Source organism: Bos indicus, chromosome 5, assembly GCF_029378745.1.
Source record: "Bos indicus isolate NIAB-ARS_2022 breed Sahiwal x Tharparkar chromosome 5, NIAB-ARS_B.indTharparkar_mat_pri_1.0, whole genome shotgun sequence".
NCBI classification, from domain to species: Eukaryota; Metazoa; Chordata; class Mammalia; order Artiodactyla; family Bovidae; genus Bos; species Bos indicus.
The window spans coordinates 90,675,250-90,699,665 of NC_091764.1; the positions used below are offsets into that span (position 1 = coordinate 90,675,250).

Sequence of the window (24,416 nt, forward strand, 5' to 3'; positions counted from 1 at the left end):
CCCTTGCACTGTTTGACACCAACTCTGGGGACACTAACGTAGCCACATGGCACCTGAACAGAGACTTCTCTGGACTCTGACTCTGCGTTAATCAACAACTTATTAAAGCCTACAAAAACATTAAATGAGAGAGAGATATAAATGAAGACTGCTTTTAATGATATCTTTATTTCTTCTCCATCAACATTAATAGCCTAATCTGTAGGCTATTAATCCCTTTTGCAACTTTCTCATTTCAAGCGGGTTGCCATTGTTCAAAAGAAAAGTGTGTGTGTGTGTGTGTAAGAGAGAAAGAGAGAGAGAGAGACAGAGACAGAGAGGGGGTACTGGAAGGGATCATAATAAATAAATTCTTTGCTATTTTTCTTATTTGCTAATACATCATAGTAGTCTCTAATGCTCTAAAATCATTTGCTGGGGAGAATGGGGTGTCTAGTGGACCAATGGCTAGATGTGACAAAATTGACATATAAAAAGAATCCCATCAAATTAATGTTTTCTTATCTATTAGGCACTGAATTCAAGGATAACATTATAGAGTGAATACTCACATGCTCTTCATATAAACAAATCAGGTTAGCAGAAACAGATTACAAAAACCAGACCAAAACTAAGACCATTCAGTTTGAAGCACTATATTGCCTTCTGTCCCACCTTATTTACTTCAAACTACATACGTCAATTGGAGAAAGGAATGACAACCCACTCCAGTATTCTTGCCTGGAGAATCCCAAGGACTCTCACCAGAGAAGTCTGGTGTGCTACAGTCCATGGGGTCACAAAGAGTTGGACATGACTGAGTGACTAACACACACATATCACACATATCAAGAGTTTCTTGATATCAGTTTGTTGATAATAAAATAGTAAAAAGATTTCTAATTTTTTTCTTCGAAAGAGTATCTGATGCTTCACATATATTCTATAGTTTGTGGTAGTAAACTCACCTCTATAATAAAAGAGGCAAAGATCAGAAAGCACGAACCAGCGTTTCTTCCATAGCTTCATGCCAGTGCTGTCCTGCATGAAACCAGCATGATAAAGGATTATTTCTTTTTCATTTCAGAAAGTGAAAACTCATTTCTGGTGCATTTGTTTAAAATAAGCTCTTAAAACAAGGTGTGTTTGATATATGCTGCATAGAAATCTAACTAAAAAAAAAAAAAAAAAGAAATCTAACTAAAACCCTAATCAAAATTTGGGGGTAGTTTTCCAGGGATTTATAACATGGTAACATATTTCTAAGTACACTGGTCTTTGAAGAATAATACTGTCATGTAAAAAGGAATTCTGCTGAAGCAGTTTGATCTGGTTTCGTATTTGCAAGCGATGTGAACACGTCTGAGCATGAGAATAAGGTGACTGTGCAGTAGGGTGTGCATTCTGGTAAGCCAGATTTAATAAATATGTTAATCTTCAACATGAAGAAAAGTGTGTGATTTGAAATTATTCCAAAGGTAATGTGATTTAAAATGATTATGAATAAAGGAACCTTAGCATACAAACACATTTAATAAACATTTTTTTCTTCTTACATATCCAGCCTGGGTTTTGCTTATCCTGCAGAAGAGAGTACCCACTTGGCAGCTTTTTCTAAGTAATTTGGGTAATAAAAATACCAAGCTCAAACAAAACTACAATTTAAATAAAAATTACCTTCCCACATGCAATAAACCAAAACCATAGGAGAAAATGAAACACAGACACACACAAACACAGACATAAACAGGTAAAAAAGATGCCAGTTTGTATGTGTGTTGATTAATATTTCTCAATTTATTTCTAGTTGTGACCATCACATAAGGATGGTTTCAGAACTGAAGAAATTATATGGGTAAAAATCTCTTAAGTAAGATTTCATCCTTAAAATTTACAGTTACACTTAAGGAAAGCATTCCTGCCCCCCCAAATATACATTTTCAATTTCTTCATTAATTATTTCTTTAGTATAGATAATTTCAAAGTTTAGATTTTTAAGCAGTTCTACAAATATTCTCTATAAGCTACACACCTATTACAGAATAAATACTCAGGAGTAGAGAAACTTGTTGGTAGAGCTTTGGCAATACTAAATTAATCAAGGGATCAAGAACTAAGAACGGCAATCATTTTAAGTAAGGAGTCCCATATCCTCTATAAAGCTCAATATCACATTTAGCTATTTGAACAGAATTTGGACTCATTAGAAAGTCTAGTTAAAATTCTTTCAGCTTGGATAAGTTTAAATGTCAGACGGTTAAAATACAGTTAAGTGATCTTTAAATAAAAATTAAAAGTTGGTATCCAAGTTACACACTCAATCAATGCAGTCAGAAATTGGCAAAATTAATTTGCTTGAATGGGGATTCTCTGGATTTTAAGTGGGTCTACTTCCAATACGTTAGATTAGTTTCCATCCAATTGTCAGGTGGAACGTCTAATGCATGTTTCATAACGACCTCATCGTGAATTTTAATGAATATAATTATTAGGTCATCTGAAAGCAATTAGCATTATTTGACAGAGTAAATTAGCACTATTAATGAACTAATATTTAACTAACATCATCTGCATACATGTAGAATCAGAAAGACAGAACACAGGCAGATAAAGGTCCCGAGTGCAGTTATCTCAGTTATCTGGAGGTCATTTGAAATCCAGATGCAAACCGGGAAGTGAAAAAGAAAACAGCCTCTCAGCAATCAAAACAGATGCCACCAAGTTTAATGTACACACATCCTTACCAGTTACAAAACTAACAAGGTTCCAAAAAAGCTTAGTTACCAGGTTTTCCAGATAATGGAACAATGTAAACCCCTACTTATCAGGGTATAAGAGTGACCTATGCCTGGGCAAACAGATAAACAAGAAAAGAAACAAAAAAAAGCAGACACTTGAAAGAGTAGTTTCGAGGGCATGGAAACAAAAATCTGCAAAACTCAGGAAAATCTCGAATTATCATCAAATTTCTCTATAAATCAAAGCAGAGAAGTACATAATTGTACCTTTTTATAAGGATAGAAAATGAACAACAACTCTGTATTTTTTTCCACTGAAAAAATATTTTTGCCTAGAAGATCTTAGCATGTTATTTTTAACATTTTCATACAACATACATTTAATTTCAAATTTAGAAATACCTCTCTCTCTCACACACACACACACACACACACACACACACAATACCTCTGTTCCAGGTAACACCCATTACTTTTTCTTTTTTCACTGTTTCTCTAACACTCTTCATGGTAATAAAAAGGGAAGAACCTGGATGATTAACTATACAGTTTCTTCTCTACTTTATATAATTGTCTTAGGACCTTCAGCTGAAAAGGTTTCTTTATATTCTCTTCTTTTTTCACATCAAACAGGGGAAAAAATACCTGTTTATAAAGCCAACCTCGTCTGACCACAGGTGCATTAGGATTCCTTTTAATTGAGTTTGATCTCTTCCCAAAATTATGAACTTTTTTTGAGGCCCGTGAAGTCTAAAAAAAAAAAAGCCCAACAGAAAATATGGTATTAATGCCTAGATATTGAGTTTACTTTTTATCTTCATAATTTTAACCTTTTAAAATCTCTTCTCCAGATTTCTTTGAAACTTTCAGGATTTAATCTTTTCAGATGAATTATTGCAATTCTGCTTTTGTGTCTTAGTTGTTTCAAGTATAAGAATTCTGCACAAAGGCTTTTCCTCTTCAAGGATATTACAAAAGGATCATGTATTTCTCTCCTTTAAAATTTTCAGGAACAATTTTTAAAAAGGCACAGTGTATGGCAGTATTTTGCCCTACCTGCTAAATAAAATGAATCTTCAGTAAAAATTATATTAACGCATTTTAAAGAATAAACCAAATGACAGAACTTTTTGACTCATATCTGCAGTTAACAGTGTTGTCCCAATTAAAGTCAACAGTGTCAAGTTACAAGAGCAGATCTCACAGATAAAATATAAACAAACATATCACATCAAATCAAAACAAGACTGGAAGGAACTGCTTAATGTCATGTAGTGTTTTCTTCTTTAAGGACAACTCTGAACTTGAATGATGCCAGCCAGATGGTGTTTACCATATTCTTAAAACTACAAATAATCTTTTAAAATATTGCTATGTTTAACCCAAACAATTTATCTTGGTCGGAACAATAGCGGTGACCAACAAACATAAAGACAAAAGAAGCTGAATTTCAATTCCTCTGTGAAGGTAAGTTGGAGAAGGAAATGGCAGCCCACTCCAGTGTTCTTGCTTGGAGAATCCCAGGGACAGAGGAGCCTGGTGGGCGGCCATCTATGGGGTCCCAGAGAGTCAGACACAACTGAAGCGACTTAGCAGCAGCAGCAACAAGGAAGGTAAGTAGTATCAATTTATCTCTTATTTTTCAACTTACTAGAATCTTTGGAAAGCTAGCACATTTCATTAAAACCTCCTTTTGTAAAAGTTATATTAGTACATAATAGAATTTTAAGGTCCAATATCAACCATGGCATTTTTTTTTCTGGATAAATTTTAATTTCCTCTTGAACAAATACTGCATAAAAACACAGTATAGACCTCAAATGGTACAAAAAGATGTAGAAGGACCAGTCTACTTCTCACCTCTGGACACCAGCATTCAAACAACCCAAACACAACTCTAGGCAACGAATGTCACTGTGTATATATGTGTATCTACTCATGTAAATGACTGTTCACAGTTACAGAATCTCTGTCTTTCCCCCTCAAATAACCGCCTATATAACACCTACTCCTCAGTATTCTTCTTTAATTGTCATATAAGTTATCAATATTATGCACGCATGATAGTTTTCTGTGACTGAATTTCTCATTCTCTCTTTTGACTTGTGGGATTTGTCATATTTAGACAGCACATCTGCATTCTGAGTTGGCTGTTTTGTTTTTGTTTTTTTAAAAAACTTCCATTATTTTCTGTACTGCTTTTATGGTTTTGTTTTTTACCATTTCAAACACCTGCTCCATCTGGAAAATTTTGGGTGTAAAGTGTGAGGCACAGATTCAACTTTCTTTCCAGACAGTGACTTAGTGGCTCTCTACCCACCAGTCATTTTTCTAGATTTTAATTAAAATGCACCATGATGCTCACTTATACTTTATGTCATATACAAAATAGAAATAATTTATATTATTTGAAAATCTATACTGATTTTAATATTCTACAATATTTCATTAAAAAAACCTTAAGTATTTCTTTACAGTAACCATAATTTACTATTACAACTGTTTTACTATTATAAAATACATAATTATTTTCTAAATAAATAAAGACAATTCTTTTAACATCTTTTGATTCTCTTGCTATCCTTAATTTAGGCACCAAGCAGTAACTTTAAGGCAACTATTTATTCAGATTTAGCAGATATTCTAAGAGTTTGAAGACATTTTTACATTAAAATTCTATATCAAAACATTAACATTATGGTACAAGAAGCAATAACTATAAATTATTATAGCCACACAAGTCTGAGATCATAGATTAAACAGTATTTTTGTTTCTGATTACAAAGAAAAACCATCCACTTCTGTATCCCTATGGCTATAATACTTTTCACATAATGGATTCTAAATATTTCAGTCATCAAACAACTGACATAGGGTTTTGAAACCTTTTAGCAGTAATGGATACAACATTAACAAAGTAGTATAATATTATAGAATAAAATAGAATATATATATATATCATTCTGTGTGTGTGTGTTAGTGGCTTAGTCGTGTCGAACTCTTTGCAACCCCATAGACCGTAGCCCACCAGGCCCCTCTGTCCATGGGATTCTCCAGGCAAGAACACTGGAGTGGACCGCCATTTCCTTCTCCAAAATGAACTATAGAAAGAAAGTGAAATCTCTCAGTTGTGTCCGACTCGTTGCAACCCCATGGACTGTAGCCTACCTACCAGGCTCCTTCATCCATGGAATTTTCCAGGCAAGAGTACTGGAGTGGGTTGCCATTTCCTTTTCCAATATATCATTCCAGGCATACTTAATAATAGGATTTCTAGGTCATTGAATTAATCGTCACCTTTAAAACTTAAGTAGATTCAATAAACTGCCACTGTCTCACACAAACATCCATTATATTTGTAAAACAATTCAAAATCATAACTCTATAATATTTAAAAACTATAACTCATTAAATTATTAAAATATAATCTTAGTTCTTTATATTCTAAGGCCTTGCTTCTTATGCCAATTACTTCAAATGCAATTAGATTCATGTAATAGCAAAAATGAAATGATTGTTCTATAATTCTAAGTTCATTAAGAGTAATAATAATGGATACTACCAACTATGTCAGTTATCAATAATTAAGAGTAAGCAAAATAACTTACCCTCCCTACAGGGCTCATTGGATGCACCGCATAGTCTGAACTCATGTTATAGTTCGAAGCTTCATTTATCATACTTATAGGTCGTTCCTTTTTTTCTTCAGATGTCATGGTTGCAACAGTCCTGAAAATATAACATGTCAAGAGTGGCAGAACGTGCTACTTTTGTAAACCACTTTATAATGACATTTTCCTGGAGCTAATAATGCTGGTGTCTGTCTGACTTTTCCAAACAGCTGGGTATTAGTTCGAGCTTAATAAGCTCTATAGTTCCAGCTTAATATTTATAACTACTTGAAATATAACTAAGCACAACTTAAGTTAATATCATGTTTATTTTAATAAGCTTTCATACAGTTATGTTACTTGGTCATCTAACTGGAACGTTTTAATTACAAGATTTGCTATTATAATACTGAAGGCCATAAAAATGATAGGGAATTCCCAGGTGGTCACGTGGTTAGGACTCCTCACTTTCACTGCCGAGGGCACGGGTTCGTTCCTTGGTTGAGGAACCGAGATCCCATAAGACAGGCAGTGCAGCAGCCCTCTCCCAACCCCCTAAAAGAAAATAATAACAATGGTACCAACAACTAATTTTTGAAGAACAGGTTTATAAACTATTTTCAAATAAATTTCACTTGATGCTTATAAAAATCCTGAGAAATGGTAATTCCCAGTATCTCTATTTAAGGATGAGAAACCTAAGTTCAAATTAGTCTAATAATTTGACCAAGTTTAGTTCCCCCTGACCTTGCATCCAGGGATCTTGAGTTTATTCTCTGTGTTTGAGCTATTGTAAAAATAGCTTTTGAAATTACATTCCTCATGAAAAAAATTCTAAGCCATGTTTCTAAACCACACATGGTAAATAGATGGTATTCTGTTACTACCCTTGACTGCAAATGTCCAGATAAAAAAACTGTTCAATTGTACTGTATTAAATACGGATAACAGCAATTGGAATGCTGACCCCATTTTGAATAGAGGCGTTCCATGAAACGCTTTACTTACTGTTCATTCACTACAAAAATACAATTGTCCTGGGATGGCTGTCCCGTGACTGGATGTTTACAGGTCACTTTCCTTTCATTATGGCTGGAAGAAAAGAGAATAAGAGAAAATGAATGTACTATTACCACAAACTTTACAAAATACCAGGTAGCGAAATAGCCAATTTCTTCATTGCAACAATAAAGTTAGTGAGTAAAGGTGATGCAATTCAAAGCCCCAGGTACTGACACTCCTACATAGCCCTTTCTACTATCTACTGTATGTACATGTGTGTGTAAATGCTAACTTAGTTTTACAATACAGCTAGACTCACCAGTTCCCAACCCACCCCTATCCACAGTAGGACCTCAACCTGTTCTTCTATTTTCATAAACAAAAGGAAGCTGATCTGGCTCCACAATCATTGCATTTTACATGACAGGTGGGCCATGAATAGAAAGTAAGTATGAGTATCCACCTACATCCATTATTTTGTATCCCAGTCTACGCACATTATAGAGACCCACTATCAAATTCAAATATGGAAAGATCAATCTAATAGCACTACAAGATGGGCATCAGAATATTAAAACATAGAGTGTAGCACTGGAAGAGCAATAATTTATGGGATTGTCGTTTCACAAAAAAATCTTTACATAAATAATGTAAAGGGACTGATTTTTATATCTGAAGAAAGTATGCTATAGAAACATGTAAGAGGAGAAATGGAAGGAGTAAACAAAATTGTTTAATGAATGTACAAACAGCACAAAGAAAAATCTACCTTTTATGCTTGCTGAAAAAAAAACTGCTTTAAGAGTGGCTATTTTTTGGAGAAAAAGATCTTTGCCTAAGAACTGCTATTCTTCCTAGGTCAAGTGATAAGATTATGCCTACTACTGTCTTCGGAGATCAGTCCTGGGTGTTCATTGGAAGGACTGGTATTGAAGCTGAAACTCCAATACTTTGGCTACCTGATGTGCAGAGCTGACTCATTTGAAAAGACCCTGATGCTGGGAAAGATTGAGGGCAGGAGAAGGGGCCGACAGAGGATGAGATGGTTGGATGGCATCACCGACTCAACGGACATGGGTTTGGGTGGACTCCGGGAGTTGGTGATGGACAGCAAGGCCTGGCATGCTGCGGTTCATGGGGTTGCAAAGAGTTGGATGTGACTGAACTGAACTGTCTTCTGGATATGAAAGGAGAAAAATCCCAATCTATTTATCTAAGCCCAAAATAACAGATGCCTAAAATAATATGCAACATGCAATGATACCTAAAAAATATACATCATTTGTAAACAAATATTTTTTTCTCCACTGACTAACATACCACAAAGAAAACTGTAAGGAAGATCAATCACTGACATGCTAGACCTTAGAAAACAACTTTAATTATGGAGAAAACAGTCAAGATGTTGTACTGAATACTGCTTTGTTAATTTTAAAAGATTATTGCATGTGATCCGTATTAACACATTTAATAGGTGGTAAGAGGCGGTGGGTTTAGATATTTATTTGTGGTGATACTTTCACTACATAAAAAGCATGCAAATGACTTTCTTATCAGTTAATTTAAGAAAGTGCAACAATGGAAACCTAAAGTCTCATAATGGGATATCAGCTTATACAATAAGCAATAAACTGATGACAGAATAACTAAGAACAAACAGCCTCTGGAGATGAAGTGGAAAATGCTGAAGTACCTAAATGTGATGAATACCATGAATATGTCAAGGTACATAAATTCTGATGTTCTAACAGAACAAAATGCTGTGGGGAAGGGAGTAAACCTATGATAGAGATTAGACACCTTAATAATGAAAAAAGGAGGACAGCATCTTTTTTTAAGTCTCTTCTTGAGAAGGGGCATTAAAAAGCTAGACTTGGTTCAGTGGAAGGTAGAAGAGAAATACACAAATTCTTTTTATAAAAACCAATATTGCAAAAATAAAACAAATACTCCCAATTTATTGCATTATTTTCCAGTACTATGCCATCTTGCCTAGAGGGAATACAGCAGACTCTAACCCTAATATTCCAGAAACTGTAAATTATAACTACAGGACCCTGTAACGGTTACTGGCCTAAGAGATTATTACTCTGACCACCAGACAATAGATTTGACTATCCATTAGACAAGGACATGGGCTTCCTTGGTGGCTCAGACTATAAAGAACCTGCCTGCAATCCAGGAGACCTGGGTTTAATACCTGGGTTGGGAAGGTCCCCTGGAGAAGGGACTGGCAACCCACTCCAGTATTCTTGCCTGGAGAATTCCATGGACAGAGGAGCCTGTCAGGCTACTGTCCATGGGGTTGCAAAAGAGTCAGACACAAGTGAGTAACACATGCAGACAAGGACACAGGGTAAAGGAGACACTAAAATAAAGAACAATCATAAAGGAGCATAAACACTCTTTACCCTGAAAGTGGATGCTATTTCTATTAAACTGAATACAGTTATATTGTCCAAGTACTTTTAGGATCACAATATCTTTAAGTAAAACTCACTAAATAAATAAAAATCTTAGCATTCTATCTTAGTTAAAAGTGCATGCATGCATGCTCAGTCGTGTAACCTGCCAGCTTCCTCGGCCCATGGGATCTCCCAGGCAAGAATACTGACTGGGTTGCCATATCCTCCTCCATGGGATCTTCCCGACCCAGGGATCAAACCCAAACCCATGTCTCCTGCATTGACAGGCAGATTCTTTATCACTGAGCCACCTGGGAAGCCCCTTAGTTAAAAGATCAGTGATTAAAATCAATCATGAAAAATGAATATATCTATGCTCTTCTTTTACTTTTTTAAAGTATCCATCGTGTTTTCTTTTATTTAATGTTATACTAAGTTGACATAAAAAATCATTTATTTACAAGGGCACTCTAACATGCAAGTCTTCTGCTATTCTTTAATCAAAGAAATCATCTTTCCTATTACTTAGGCCTAACTGTAATATGTACACAATGAAGTCCTCTCAAATGTTTATTTGTTCTGACTTAATTATAGTCACTCAAGATTACTAGGGTTCTATAAAATTAAAATTCATAAGATTGAGATTTTATAGGCAATGAGTTTAGTTATAAAATGTCATCTCTCATAAAACAACGTACTTATCAAATAAAAATCAGAGTAATGTTTTCTAATGATTTTGTTAAAATATCAATTAAAATAAATTAAGAGTATGAAAAACCAAAATATCAACCAAACAAGTGTTTAAATGTGGTAATTTTCCACAACCTGGTAGGATTGTCAATTCTTACTGCTATTGTTTGTGCAAACGTATTTTTATATACTTAAAATTTTATTTTTATATTTCAAAAATTAATTTCTAAATCATCCACAGAAACTAAAAATCAGTTAAAAATATACTGAGCGAACAAATGAAAGCAATGTAAATATAACCCAAATGAATCTTTAAAAAAAATAAGCAAAAAGCCATCACTGTTAATGTGCAGAATTCTTTTAGTGCGTAATACACAAGTTCTTTAATACACACAGCAACGGGGCACCCTGGGAGGTGGCTGGCCACATATGAAGTCATGACCATCACGCTTGGCACAAAGGAGGAGGGACTGCTCAGGACCACAAGAGGGAAGGGAAGACAAAATTCCAGCCTTTCTTCAGTTCTACCAGTCTGTCTGCAGTATTATTTACGAAGTATATCTTTTCATCCAACACTCACCATCCTTTTTGTAGTCTAAGCTTTTCTTTTTTTCCCCTCCTCCTTTGAAGGGTCTCAAAATCCAGATGAAAGTAGCATCAGTTTTCCTATAACATTTATGTACAAGGATGTTCCGATGCAATTTGTGTACTACAGAAAAGCTGAAACATCACATAAATTCTGCATTTGTGTATTCATGAGCACATTCACAAGAAAGCCTAGGTGAGTGCAGAAACGGCACCTGATGATGTTGATAGCGAGAAGCACATGAATGACACACTTGCACACCCTCAAATGTCCAGCAGCTACTTCAGTTCATTGTCTGTTTTACAAAACACACCCATTCACAGTGACACAACTGTCTAATTTCATGTCTTTCCACTTTCAACACTTCCCAATAATTCACAAGCTGAAACCTCTCCAATGTCCATTTCCACAAGCAAACTGCTGGTCTTTTTCAACACAAAGTGTATTTGTAGTACTTTTTTTCCCTAAGCATTTAACATGTATGAAACTGTTATGTCTTTCATTAGGCTCCTATCTTTATTTGTTTAATTAATTTATTAGGCTGCAGGTCTTTAGTTGCAGCATGTGGGATCTAGTTCCCCACCAGGGTTGGAACCCGGGCCCCATGCATTAGGAGTGTGGAGTCTTAGTCACCAGACCACCAGGGAAGTCCTCTTATTTTTATTTTTATGTGTCACTAATGAGGTTTTTGAGTACTATGCTCCTAAAGCCATTTTCCACAAAATCCCTAAACTTTCATTGTCTGAGTTCACACAGGGAGGTGATTTTTAGGAAGACGTGTGCTGTGTTACAGCAAAAGTGACTGTACTAACTAAATTATGAATTAACATACCTCTGCGCTACCCAAAGAAAGGCAATGCCATAGAATGCTCAAACTACCACACAATTGCACTCATCTCACATGCTAGTAAAGTAATGCTCAAAATTCTCCAAGCCAGGCTTCAGCAATACATGAACTGTGAACTTCCAGATGTTCAAACAGGTTTTAGAAAAGGCAGAGGAACCAGGGATCAAATTGCCAACATCTGCTGGGTCACAGAAAAAGCAAGAGAGTTCCAGAAAAACATCTATTTCTGCTTTATTGACTATGCCAAAACCTTTGACTGTGTGGATCACAATAAACTGTGGAAAATTCTGAAAGAGATGGGAATACCAGACCATCTGATCTGGCTCTTGAGAAACCTGTATGCAGGTCAGGAAGCAACAGTTAGAACTGGACATGGAACAACAGACTGGTTCCAAATAGGAAAAGGAGTTCGTCAAGGCTGTATATTGTCACCCTGCTTATTTAAGTTATATGCAGAGTACATCATGAGAGACGCTGGGCTGGAGGAAGCACAAGCTGGAATCAAGATTGCCGGGAGAAATCTCAATAACCTCAGATATGCAGATGACACCACCCTTATGGCAGAAAGTGAAGAGGAACAAAAAAGCCTCTTGATGAAAGTGAAAGAGGAGAGTGAAAAAGTTGGCCTAAAGCTCAACATTCAGAAAACTAAGATCATGCCATCTGGTCCTATCACTTCATGGCAAATAGATGGGGAAACAGTGGAAACAGTGTCAGACTTGGGCTCCAAAATCACTGCAGATGGTAACTACAGCCATGAAATTAAAAGATGCTTACTCCTTGGAAGGAAAGTTATGACCAACCTAGATAGTATATTCAAAAGCAGAGACATTACTTTGCCAACAAAGTTCCGTCTAGTCAAGGCTATGGTTTTTCCTGTGGTCATGTATGGATATGAGAGTTGGACTGTGAAGAAAGCTGAGCGCCGAAGAATTGATGCTTTTGAACTGTGGTGTTGGAGAAGACTCTTGAGAGTCCCTTGGACTGCAAGGAGATCAACCAGTCCATTTTGAAGGAGATCAGCCCTGGGAGTTCTTTGGAAGGAATGATGCTAAAGCTGAAACTCCAGTACTTTGGCCACCTCATGCGAAGAGTCGACTCATTGGAAAAGACTCTGATGCTGGGAGGGATTGGGGGCAGGAGGAGAAGGGGACGACAGAGGATGAGATGGCTGGAAAGCATCACTAACTCAATGGATATTGAGTTTGAGCAAACTCTTCGGCATGGTGACGGACAGGGAAGCCTGGCGTGCTGCAATTCATGGGGTCGCAAAGAGTCAGACTCGACTGAGCGACTGAACTGAACTGAAACTGCTTCAGCTCTGTCTGACTCTGTGACCAGATGGACTGCAGCCTGCCAGGCTCCTCTGACCATGGAATTCTCCAGGCAAGAATACTGGAGTGAGGTGCCATGTCCTCCTCCAGGGAATCTTCCCGACCCAGGGGTCAAACCCTTGTCTGTTACGCCTCCTGCATTGGCAGTGGGGTTCTTTACCACTAGCACCACCTGGGAAGCCCTGGGAATAATTTTTATCTCCCAAGGGACATTGGGAAATGCGTGGTAAGATGTCTGGTTTTACATATATATTATTTAAGTATAGTTGATTTACAATGATGCGTCATTTCTGCTATATGGCAAAGTGAGTCAGTTATACATATATATACACACACACACACACATTCTTTTTAATATTCTTTTCCATTAGGTTTATCCTGGACATTGAATATAGTTCCCTGTGCTATACAATAGACCTCGTTGTGTACATCCACTGTCTGGTAGCACTTTTTGAACATTACAACTGGGGTTCGAATGTAGTGAGTAGAGGCCAGGATGCTGCTCAACATCTTACAACTTGCAGGAGAGTTTTTCACAGGAATAAAGGATCCAGCTCCAAATATCAATAGTGCTGAGGCTGGGCAACTTCCAGGAGGGCTTGCACCAGGGGGCATGTTTCAGGATTGCTGCTGCCAGTTCCCTGGTCCCTGCGGTGAGCCACTGTCAACCCACAGCTCTGCAGGAGATCTTTCAAAACCAGCAGGGGACATGAGTTCAATCCCTGGCTGGGGAACCAGGCCTGAACACACTACAGAGCAACTAAGCCCAAGGACTGCAACTACTCAGCCCACGAACCACAACTCGAGAGTCTGTGCACTGCAAGAAAGGATCCTACCTGATGCAATGAAGGTTCCATGTGCTACAACTAAGATTCAAGGCATTTAATCCATAAATAAATATTTTTTAAAAATAGTGCTGAGGGTAATAAACCCTATGTGATGAGCATCATTGCCCTCTAACAATAAACTCTACCACATAAGCCATGTGTGTTATTTCTGTGGGTTCACTGTACCTGTTACGTCTCAGCTGCCTCACAGTTAGGTAACAGTAGCTATGTCACATGTTGCTTGTCTATTTGTTTATAACTGTTCTAGGTACCTGGTGATGGCCGTGAACAAAACATAAAAATCACTGCCCTTGTGGAATTTACTTTCTAGTGGGGATGTTTATGAAGATTAAATGAGTAAAGAGTATAAACATGGCTAGGAACAGACAAGGCCTTGAAGACATTTATTTTTGTTATGAACTAGAGGAATTGAGCATATGTTGGTGTCATCAGACAACTTATTAGGTTCAGTAACCTATTTAAACTGAAATAGTTCAAATGAACATGCAACCCGAAAAATGTTAAAAACTCTTGTTATCCCGCTAGTCAGTATTTACTGTCAAAGAATAAAGGTGTGATCTCTCATGGCTCTCATGTTTCTTGTCAAGATATTCCTAATATATCCAAAAACAGAAAATAGAGGAGAAAAGTATTCTAATATAAAAGCTCCAAGGAGAGAGTAGCTATGTTTTTAAGGCAGTATTCAAGAAGGTTTTTAAATAATGACAAACAACACTTAAAAAAAATGGACTCTGCTATTCTGAAGAGTTCATTACTGAATGAAATAGGTCACATCCAGGAGCTCATTCTGAGGATCATGCTCTATCAAAGGTCAAGGATCAAATCTGTGGCACTTTTAGAAAATATATCAAGAAATTGAGAAACAGCAACACAAATTGCTTGTTCTTTGGCATTATGCCCTCTTCACTCTTTATCACTAGACATTTAATCATTTACTAGAATTTAAACGAAAGATCTGCTTAATTCCAACCCCTATGGAACTATTTCACTCAATGATAACTAGATTTTAAAAGATCTTTTGATGAATAAATCCGTGTGTGTATAAAATGGCATATTTCCATCAAAAAAACAAATTAAATCAGAAATCTACTGGAGATGGAGTAGAAATTCATTATTCTGCCTTATTCTTTTTCAGATCGTATTTGTGAACCAAACAGCGCCTCATGAAGGTTACTGTACCAGAAAATGTGGGTGAAGGTGTGCCACCTTAAGCAGTTCTGAGCTTTACATCAAAAGGGAAAGCTGATAAACTACAACGGTTTCTATAACCCATTAATGGAAACAGAATTTAATGGGTTAGAATCAACTCTAAGTGGCAGCTGGTGTTATATGAAGAGTAATTTAGACTGTATGACAACACTCTGAAGATTGGGAATGCTGGAGTTTATGTCCATTCCCAGGCTGGCTAGAGGAAGCCATTTTTTTGGTTCAGTCCACCCTGCTAGTCTGTTCTCAGCAGGACACTAATAAGGGAGGACATCAATCAAGGATATCCCTAAGGAAACAATCCCCCATACACTAAACAGATGCCTGAAACATCCATTTCAAATATAAACCCCAGTAAAAGTATGGGTTTAGAAAGAGGAAAAAAGATGTCTGCTAACACGGTGTTTAAATTTTTGAGTATAATGATGAAAGGAGGTTAACACTGAAAGAACTTTCATTCTTACTGGAGTGATTATTTAAAAATATACAAGGCAAAACATGAAATATTTAGCACAGCTATGAACTGAAAAATGAAATCTAGTTTTTTTTAAACTTTATTTATTTTTAATCTAAGGCTAATTGCTTTACAATGCTGTCTTGGTTTCTGCCACATATCAACATGAATCAGTCATAGGTAATTTGGTTTTAAAACTCCTGTTATCCAACATTCAGGCTACAACTCTGCAACCTTTGTTGAGTGTAAATGTAAATTTTGTATCAGGTATTTATAAACAGGTGAAATGCCCTCACATTAAGTCCTTTGAAACATTAGGATTTGTCTGGTTTTTGCAAAAATGAATATATCACTGACAGTACTAGATTGAAAAATTAAAATGAATCAGCACAGTACACAGTGTATATGTATATTCTTTATACCAGATATGGAAAGAAGCTATTTTAGATTTAAAAATAAGAACATTTGAGATTCCAAGGAGATATGATTATTCATGACTGCATAATATGGCAATACTGACTAGTCTATCCTGTTTAGCTGAGCATCTGACCAGTCTCAAACTGGCTGCAGTGGTCCCAAACATCACATGCAGACCACAGAGTCTAGAAGTGAAAGGAAAGTCTCCGCATACACTATTCCTTTTCAAGAAGTTTCTCAAGAACTCCCTGGCCATCCTTGTCTAGACTCTCATTGGCCAGAAATATGTGTCAAAAGGGCTTCCCAGGTGGCTCAGTGGTAAACAATCCGCCTGCCAAAGCAGGAGATATGGGTTTGATCCCTGGGTTGGGAAGATCCCCTGGAGGAGGAAAGGTCAACCCACTTTAGTGGGTTGAAGAATCTTATGGACAGAGGAGCCTGGCAGGCTACAGTCCACAGGGTTGCAGAGTCTGACATGACTGAAGCACTTAGCACCCACATATGCATACAAATGAGATAACATAGTATTTGCCTTTCTCAGACTTGTTTCACTTAGCATAATGCCCTCATGGTCTATCCATGTTGTTGCAAATGGGAATATTCCACTGTGTGCATATGTCTTACATACATACAAACTGCATTTTCTTTATCTATTCATCCACTGATGGACACCTCAGTTGTTTCCGCATCTTGGCTATTATAAACAATGCTGCAGTGATCCTGGGTGGGCGGCAGTGCACAGCTTTTTGAATTAGTGCTTTTGTTTCCTTTGGATCAATACCCAGAAGGACCTGTTAGATCAACATGGTGCTTCTGTTTTTAATTTTTTGAGGACCCTCCATACTGTTTCCCACCATGGCTGCACCAACTTACTTCCCACTAACGTGCACTGAGGGTTCTCTTTTCTCCACATCCTAACCAAACTTACCTCTTAAAACAAGTGATGATAGTGGTTCTAACAGGTTTGACTTGCATTTCCCTGTTGAGCACATTTTCATGTACCCATTAGTCTTCTATATGTCTTCTTTGGAAAAACCTCTATCAGACTCTCTGCCCATTTTTTAACTGAATTTTTTTTTTTTTTTGCCATTGAGTTGTGTGTGTTCTTTATACATTTTAGATATTACTCCTTATCAGACACATGACTTGCTAATTTTTTCTCCCATTGGGTAGACTGCCTTTTCATTTTATTGATGGTTCCCTTTATTATTCAGTTAGTCCCATTTGTTTTTGTTGCTGTTTTCTTTGGTGTTAGGAAAAGATTTTTTTTTTTTAACGTTTTGGTCATTAATAACTATGTACTACCTACTTCTTAGTATTGCAATTCTCCCCTGTGGGAATATTTGTTTTAGTGATTTTTTTTTTGTTTTTAATATTTTGGCTTCATGAGTGACTCCAATGATTGCTTTACTACAAAATCCATTCTATTTTTTAACTTAAGAAATAAATATTGAAATTGCTAACATCAATAACGAAAGATTGAGGGCAGGAGAAGGGGATGACAGAGCATGAGATGGTTGGATGGCACCACTGACTCAACTGACATGAGCTTGGGTAGACTCCGGGAGTTGGTGATGGACAGGGAGGCCTGGTGTGCTGCAGTCCATGGGGTTGCAGAGTCGGACACGACTGAACTGAACATCAGTAACAGCCAATAATTCTTCTGAGTGATATGTCAGACAGAGCAAAGTTTACTAGGTAGTGTTTTATCCGTGTACCAGTGGTAAGAAGGTTGAAAATCTATCAACTATGCACAAAGTATATATTTTAGAAAACTCTGTCCCACAGAAGAGATTTTGATTCTCTCTTATTAAATTCAGCTGCACACCCCCATTTGTATGATTTACTCAGCATCATGTATTTCCCTTATGGGAGAGAAAGAAGGATTTAATTTAGTCTAAGAAAAATAGGATATCATAGTGGTTTGGCAGTTCTTTCTGCAACCCTGTCAAGAAGCCAGTATCATGACTTGGACTTTTACAAGGGCCGAGACCTTAAAAGGTGCCTCATACCCATAATGCTGTTAGACTGGAGCAAGGCAGAGAGATGTGTGGACTATGGAAGTGATTGTATTTCTCAAATTTAGGTACAAAACCAAAAAGCAAACAGCTTAGATGTGCATGGACAACTCTTCAATATCCTTCCACTCAAACCAAAAAGAATACTGTACATTCTCAAAGTGGCCTTGGTTTCATTATACTATCAGACAATTATACTTTTTGACTTGTTTTAAAATTGAAGAGCTTTGCAAACTATCATATATAGGATGGATAAACAAGAGGGTCCTACTGTAGAACACAGGGAACTATATTTAATATCCTGTGATAACCCATAATGGAAAAGAATGTATAAATGGATATAACTGAATCACTTTTCTGTATAGTAGATATTAACAACATTGTAAATCAACTATACTTCAGTTAAAAAAAAACTGAAGTGCCTTTACCAATAGAAATTATGATGCTATAATGTGTCACTCTGAGACTTAGTCTCAAATCAGGTTTAAAAACTATGTCTGAAGCAGTGACTTAGTTATTAAACATGATTTTTATTTATTAGTTATTAAACCAATTGGGTCTATGGTGGTCCAGAGTAATTGTTAAAACACTGTTACATGTAAAGTTGATTAATGTCTTATGCAGATAACTATTTGGATTTAATTTCCTTTAAATAAAAAGGCAAAAAATGCTATGTTGAAATCTGACTACCACAATGACTGTTTCTGCAATTTATTTTTAAACTGAAAATACGCTGGCATGGAAAATTATGCCTGCAATTAAAGGCAGTGTTTTAAGAACAAAAGAAAACACTGAAAGTGCCATGCCTTTTCTTGAGAGAAACGGAATTCTTGAGCCTTAGTTATGTGAATAACCACTGAGTTAGCAATCTAAAAGATTGCAATTTTTTTTCTTTTGTGAAACATGTAAAGTATATATTTCCTTTCCCCACATTTAGTTCTAAATGCCATTTGCCTTTAACTTCGAACTAACTGCTTCCAGACGTCCTGCTAAAACCTCAGTGATTCATTTACCCACATCTCCAAATTTTCCTTTCAGCCTTAACCCTTTATAGTCTCTCCTTTCTCCTCTCATCATTCAGGAAATGGAGCATCTCAGATTTCTTGGGGGCTGGGAGTGGGGAGGGGGGTAAGGAACAAAAGATACACCCTCTCTGATCCACACTCCCAACAAGAAAAATAAAAATCAGCACCTAAATAGCAACCACCATGTGACGTCACTCTGAGTGCAGCTCACGCTCTCCTGAGCCTGCTGCACTGGAAACTCGAGCAGCAATCCTCACACAGCCCCTCCGAGGTATGCATTACTGTCTTCACTCTACATGTGAATAAACTGAGGCTCACAGCCTCACTTGTATTCTCCATGTGTCAGAAGCCACATGGAGACCTGGTCCCCAGAGCTCCAGTTCTGTCCTTTTCAGTCTCCTTTTCCTGCTTTCAACAGCTGCGCCTTCTTGACTCATCACAGCCAGTGAGCCTTGTCAGTTCTGCCTTACATCTTCTCCCAGGTTTCTGCTCAATGGTAACTAAAACACAACACAACACAACACACCTCAACACTACCCTCTCCTTGCGCACACCGTGAACATGTACCCTCCCCTGCCCTCTCATGTCTCACTGCCTAGCATCACCCCAAGGTTATTCCCATCTGAAGCACAGTAATGAAACCTTTACAGATTCCAATGGAATTTTAAACCCAGTGTTTCTTTTCCATCTTCTTATTCTCTACGGCTTTGCAATCATTCTTCACTCTCAGTTGCTCAGACAACATTATCACGATGTAAATGTAACTTCATATTTCCCTGATTATAGGTCCCAAAGAATTGAAGCACAAATAACATCAATAGTAAACAATGGAATTTTTACAAAAGCACCCAACAGGAATTGAAAACTTTGCTTTTTCCACTGGGAAAATAGGAGTATGATGTAATGCTGCAAGTACAAAGCTCAAAGCATCATAGACTAGGAACAAAATAAAGGAAAAAAATTCAAAATATGAGATTCACATACAAATTATGTTTTAGTTTTTTGTATTTACAGATAATTTCTAAATCATCTTCTGAAAAAAAAAATCCTAAATAAAACCAACATACTAATTTAGAATCTACAAAATAAATTTGACAATAGACTTTAAATAATTTTGCAATTAGAAAGTAATTCAATTATCACCATGCTAGTTATGAAAAAAATGAACACAGCATGTTAATAACTGCTATCCATCCTGAGTTTTATGGGACAGGTACATTTAGACCACTTAATAAATCACATTATAAACAAAAATGCTTAAAATAATTTAGATAATTGTCTCACTTGGAAGTCATTTGAGTGATTCTTAAGAAGCTTTTAAATAGGAAGGTTAAATGACACTTTATAGTTAAAACAGAAAAATGGCTCTTAGAATGTACAAGCTAATCCACCAGAGTCATTTTCTGTCATGCACTCAAGAATCAAGTGACATTTCTGGTTGCTATCCAGAAATTACCCTACATAAGAAGCTCGCTAATGGCATCTCCATCACTGCCTTAGTCTAGGCTCTTAAGTCTCCCAAGGCCCTTAACAACATCCGAATTCATCTCATTATAATCAGGATATCCCCCATTTAGAGCATCCTCCACTGAACCTCAACTTCCTTCTATAAAACAGCAACCGAAACCAGAACAACAAACCTTATTCCAGAGGGCTTTTGAAAGGTACCTGGTAGCACCACCAGACATTACCTAATAAAGCCCTCTGCTGCTGCTACTGCTGCTAAAGCCCTCACTAAATAGTAAATAGCCGAACTTGAATATGACATGTGGACACAGGGTGGGCGACAGGGGAGAACGGGACAAACTGGGAGAGTAGGATTGACATATATACACTGTGTGTGCTTAGCTGCTCAGTCGTGTCTGACTCTTTGTGATCCCATGGACTGAGGCCCGCCAGTCTCCACTGTCAGTATGGATTCTCTAGGCAAGAATACTGGAGTGGGTTGCTATGCCCTCCCTCCAGTGGCTCTTCCCAACCCAGGGATCGAACCCAGGTCTCCTGTACTGCAGGCAGATTCTTTACCATCTGAGCCACCAGGGAAGCCCAAGAATATTGGAGTGGGTAGCCTTTCCCTTCTCCAGGGGATCTTCCTGAGCCAGGAATTGAACCAGGGTCTCCTGCATTGCAGGCAGATTCTTTACCAGCTGAGCTACCAGGGAAGCCCATATATATTTCACTACCATATATAAAATAGATAGCTAGTGGGAAGCTGCTGTATAGCACAGAGAGTTCAGCTTGGTGCTCTGTCATGACCTAGAGGGGTGGGGGTGGGGGGTGAGGGTTCAAGAGGGAGGGTGTATGTGTATATATATAGCTGATTGACTTTGTTGTACAGCAGGAACACACACAATATTGTAAAGCAATTATACCCCAATTTAAAGAAATAAATAATAAACATGAATGTGCTAGCAGAGTGAGGTTTCCTGAAGAGGAGTCAAATTATGTCACATCCTTGCTTTAAAAAGTTGTTGGCTCTCTGCCCTATGTTTAACGTGAAGTACAACTATAATGAATGAGGAAGCTGATAATTTGATCAAAAGTTAAAGTTTACTGTTGAATGATCTATATAAAAAGTCCTTGTAAAACCACACAAGAGTAAAAATGATCACAGGGTATATACTCCAGTGATTTCAAAGAATGCTTATTTGAAAAAGTAGTCACTTATTTCAAAACACTATTAATTACAAAAGTCTAATGGAGTTTTAAAATAAAACTAAGCAGAATTCCAACTTAGGAACATGTCAGTAGTCAGAAATATTTCAGACAACTCTATTGCTCCCTAATGAATCCTAATTAGTAATCTTTTATTGTAACATGTATTAAATGGAGGATTACTACACCCCTGTTATGAAAGTTAACAACAAATTAGAAAAAGCAGAATTTAAGCACCATCTCGTTTGCTTTTGGGTGGTTATACACTACTTTAAAAAGCTAACCTAGTTCTAAATAGGTTGCAAAAAAGATCCAATTATTGTAGGTGAAACTTTCTTCCCAAAAGAATCAAGTTGACAGACTAAGAAGTTTTTCAAATTAGGAAAAAAATTAGTAATTATTGAATTTTACTATTCTTCATTAATCATTTTCATACTGCATGAGCTTTACCAAAACAACCACTTCAAGAATAAAAAGGGAGCTACTGATAAGTCAAATGATATCCCTATGCAACAAAAACATTTTGTTAAGAAATGGTATGCCTTCAAAATGGCTATGTTTTCTGTGTAACTTAAACATTTTCATTCACTCAGTATGAAACAGGCACTGATGACATTTGGCCTTAATGATATTCTTATAAACAAATATGAGGAGTAACTAACCAAAAACGAGCCCAATTCGGGACTGATCTTGCTTAGAAAGGGGAAGAGCCGAGATGGTGGCCCAGAAGTGGCTGCCACTTGAATTGAGCCTCCATGCGATCAGCAAGAATATTCAGATGTGACCAGAGTTTAACCCAGATGGAAGGGAGGGGGCACAGAAATGAGACTGAAAATCCAGGTTTTGAGTGACAATATATTTACATATGATTTCCAGGTGGTGCAGTGATAAAGAATCTGTTTGCCAATGAAGGAGACGCAAGAGACGTGAGTTTGACCCCTGGGTAGGGAAGATCCCCTGGAGAAGGAAATGCCAACCCACTCCAGTATTCTTGCCTGGAGTATTCCGCAGACAGAGGAGCCTGGTGGGCTACAGTCCACAGAGTGGTGAAGAGTCAGACATGACTGAGCGCGCACGCACACGCGCGCGCACACACACACACACACACACACACACACACACACATATTTATATATAAAATTTCCATTATGTAAGTTTTGAAGCAGGATATTTGTTCCATTGTTAGGTTCTCTGTCACTTCAATTTCAAAGGAATGCATTTTTTTTACCTCTGAAAAGGTCCAAAGAGTAATGCATTTATGTGATGTACACAGCATGTTAATTAAGGCTCAGTTTTGTCAGCAAATCATTATCCCTAAGTACTGAGAAATTTCTCACTTACAGATGAGGCAGAAGTCGGACAAAGATCTGACCTAGAATAGCAGGCAGGGCCCACTTCCCGCAGCAGAGCCCCAGACACAGAGCAGAGCCGGCAGTGAACTCCGATGGCCGCTTGCGGCCACTGTGATGGCCGAGTGCTACTCAGGATATGTTTCCTTCTAACAGTGTGAAGCCACTGCACGCTATTAGATGGTTAGGATAACTAGTAGGTTTTCATCATCACAGTAAAGATTAAAACTCTCTAATGCAAGGCTCAAGATATTCCCCTCATTCATTTAACTTGTATAATCAATTCATTTATTCATGCTCAAACATTCATTAAATATTTATTATGCACAAAGTTTTGTACTCTCCACCACTATGAAACAAAAATATAGTTCAAGACTATAATGGGCTTCAGAATACTGTTCCATCTGAGTGGACCAAGCCAAATCTCAAACTTGAAGAATACCACAGTCATATTTTACCACCAGGCTTCAGTATTTTTTGGAATGAGTTCCTCAAAGAACACCTTATTCATGAACAGACAAGTACTTTATTCCCAGTGCTTCAGAGTTGAGTCAGGCTTTTATGTCAATTTCAGGTTATCCCCCTGACCCCCACCCCAAGCTCTGCTCATCCTCCCTTCTTTTGTCAGATTTAATTTCCTGTTCATACAAAAAAGTTAAAGTAGCTTCTCTTGACTTGAACTCTAGTGGTATTTAGGCCAGTGACCTCTGAGGTCATAATGCCTCAAAAACATCATTGTTAAGAATGCATACCCAATATATTTCAATTCACATTACTACAGTAACTTACTGATTAAAATATTGGCTATTTTAAAACCATGTTAAAATAGTTTAAGTACATTTGAGATAAATTTTAAAAGCAATAAAAATATTAATGAGTTCTCTATATACTTAAAGCTTCTAGATTTGGGCAGAATTTGAAAATTCTATTATGGAAATTCTACTTATGGAAAAAAATGGATCTTTAATTAAGCCTGTCAAGTCAAACAAAATGAAGCTGAAACCCCACTTTTATATCTGTTTCTAAAAATATAGAAGTATAATGTATTAGGAGTCATAATAAGGCAGTTATTGATATTTTTGTACATCTGTACATAAAAAACTGATTTTGATCATTTCCTCTCAATAACTATCCTATTCATGTAAAAGAAAATACATGCAGATAGTTTCATTCTTTATTTGCTTCAAAAAACTGATGTGAAAATATTCAACATTATCTATAAAGAATTTCTATATTGTCTTTTCCTCAACTA

At 37.0% G+C, this 24,416-nt stretch overlaps 1 protein-coding gene and 1 long non-coding RNA gene across 21 annotated transcripts in view; one reads left to right on the top strand and one right to left on the bottom strand.

The window, feature by feature from the left end:
- Positions 1 to 10,529, top strand: part of LOC139183188 (uncharacterized) — a 28,890-nt gene extending 18,361 nt beyond the window's left edge. Inside the window, exons 2-3 of the long non-coding RNA XR_011566721.1 lie at positions 4,185 to 4,330; positions 8,189 to 10,529. This is a non-coding gene — a long non-coding RNA (uncharacterized lncRNA). The remainder of the gene's footprint in view (positions 1 to 4,184; positions 4,331 to 8,188) is intronic.
- The window catches only part of PLEKHA5 (pleckstrin homology domain containing A5), a 260,287-nt gene that overhangs the window by 98,701 nt on the left and 137,170 nt on the right, over positions 1 to 24,416 (bottom strand). For all 20 annotated transcript variants that reach the window (XM_070790011.1, XM_070789999.1, XM_070790013.1 and 17 more), the window contains 4 exons: positions 7,337 to 7,420; positions 6,326 to 6,446; positions 3,363 to 3,467; positions 948 to 1,020 (listed from right to left, as the gene is read on the bottom strand). In XM_070790011.1, coding sequence (XP_070646112.1) covers positions 948 to 1,020; positions 3,363 to 3,467; positions 6,326 to 6,446; positions 7,337 to 7,420 — 383 coding nt within the window. The remainder of the gene's footprint in view (positions 1 to 947; positions 1,021 to 3,362; positions 3,468 to 6,325; positions 6,447 to 7,336; positions 7,421 to 24,416) is intronic.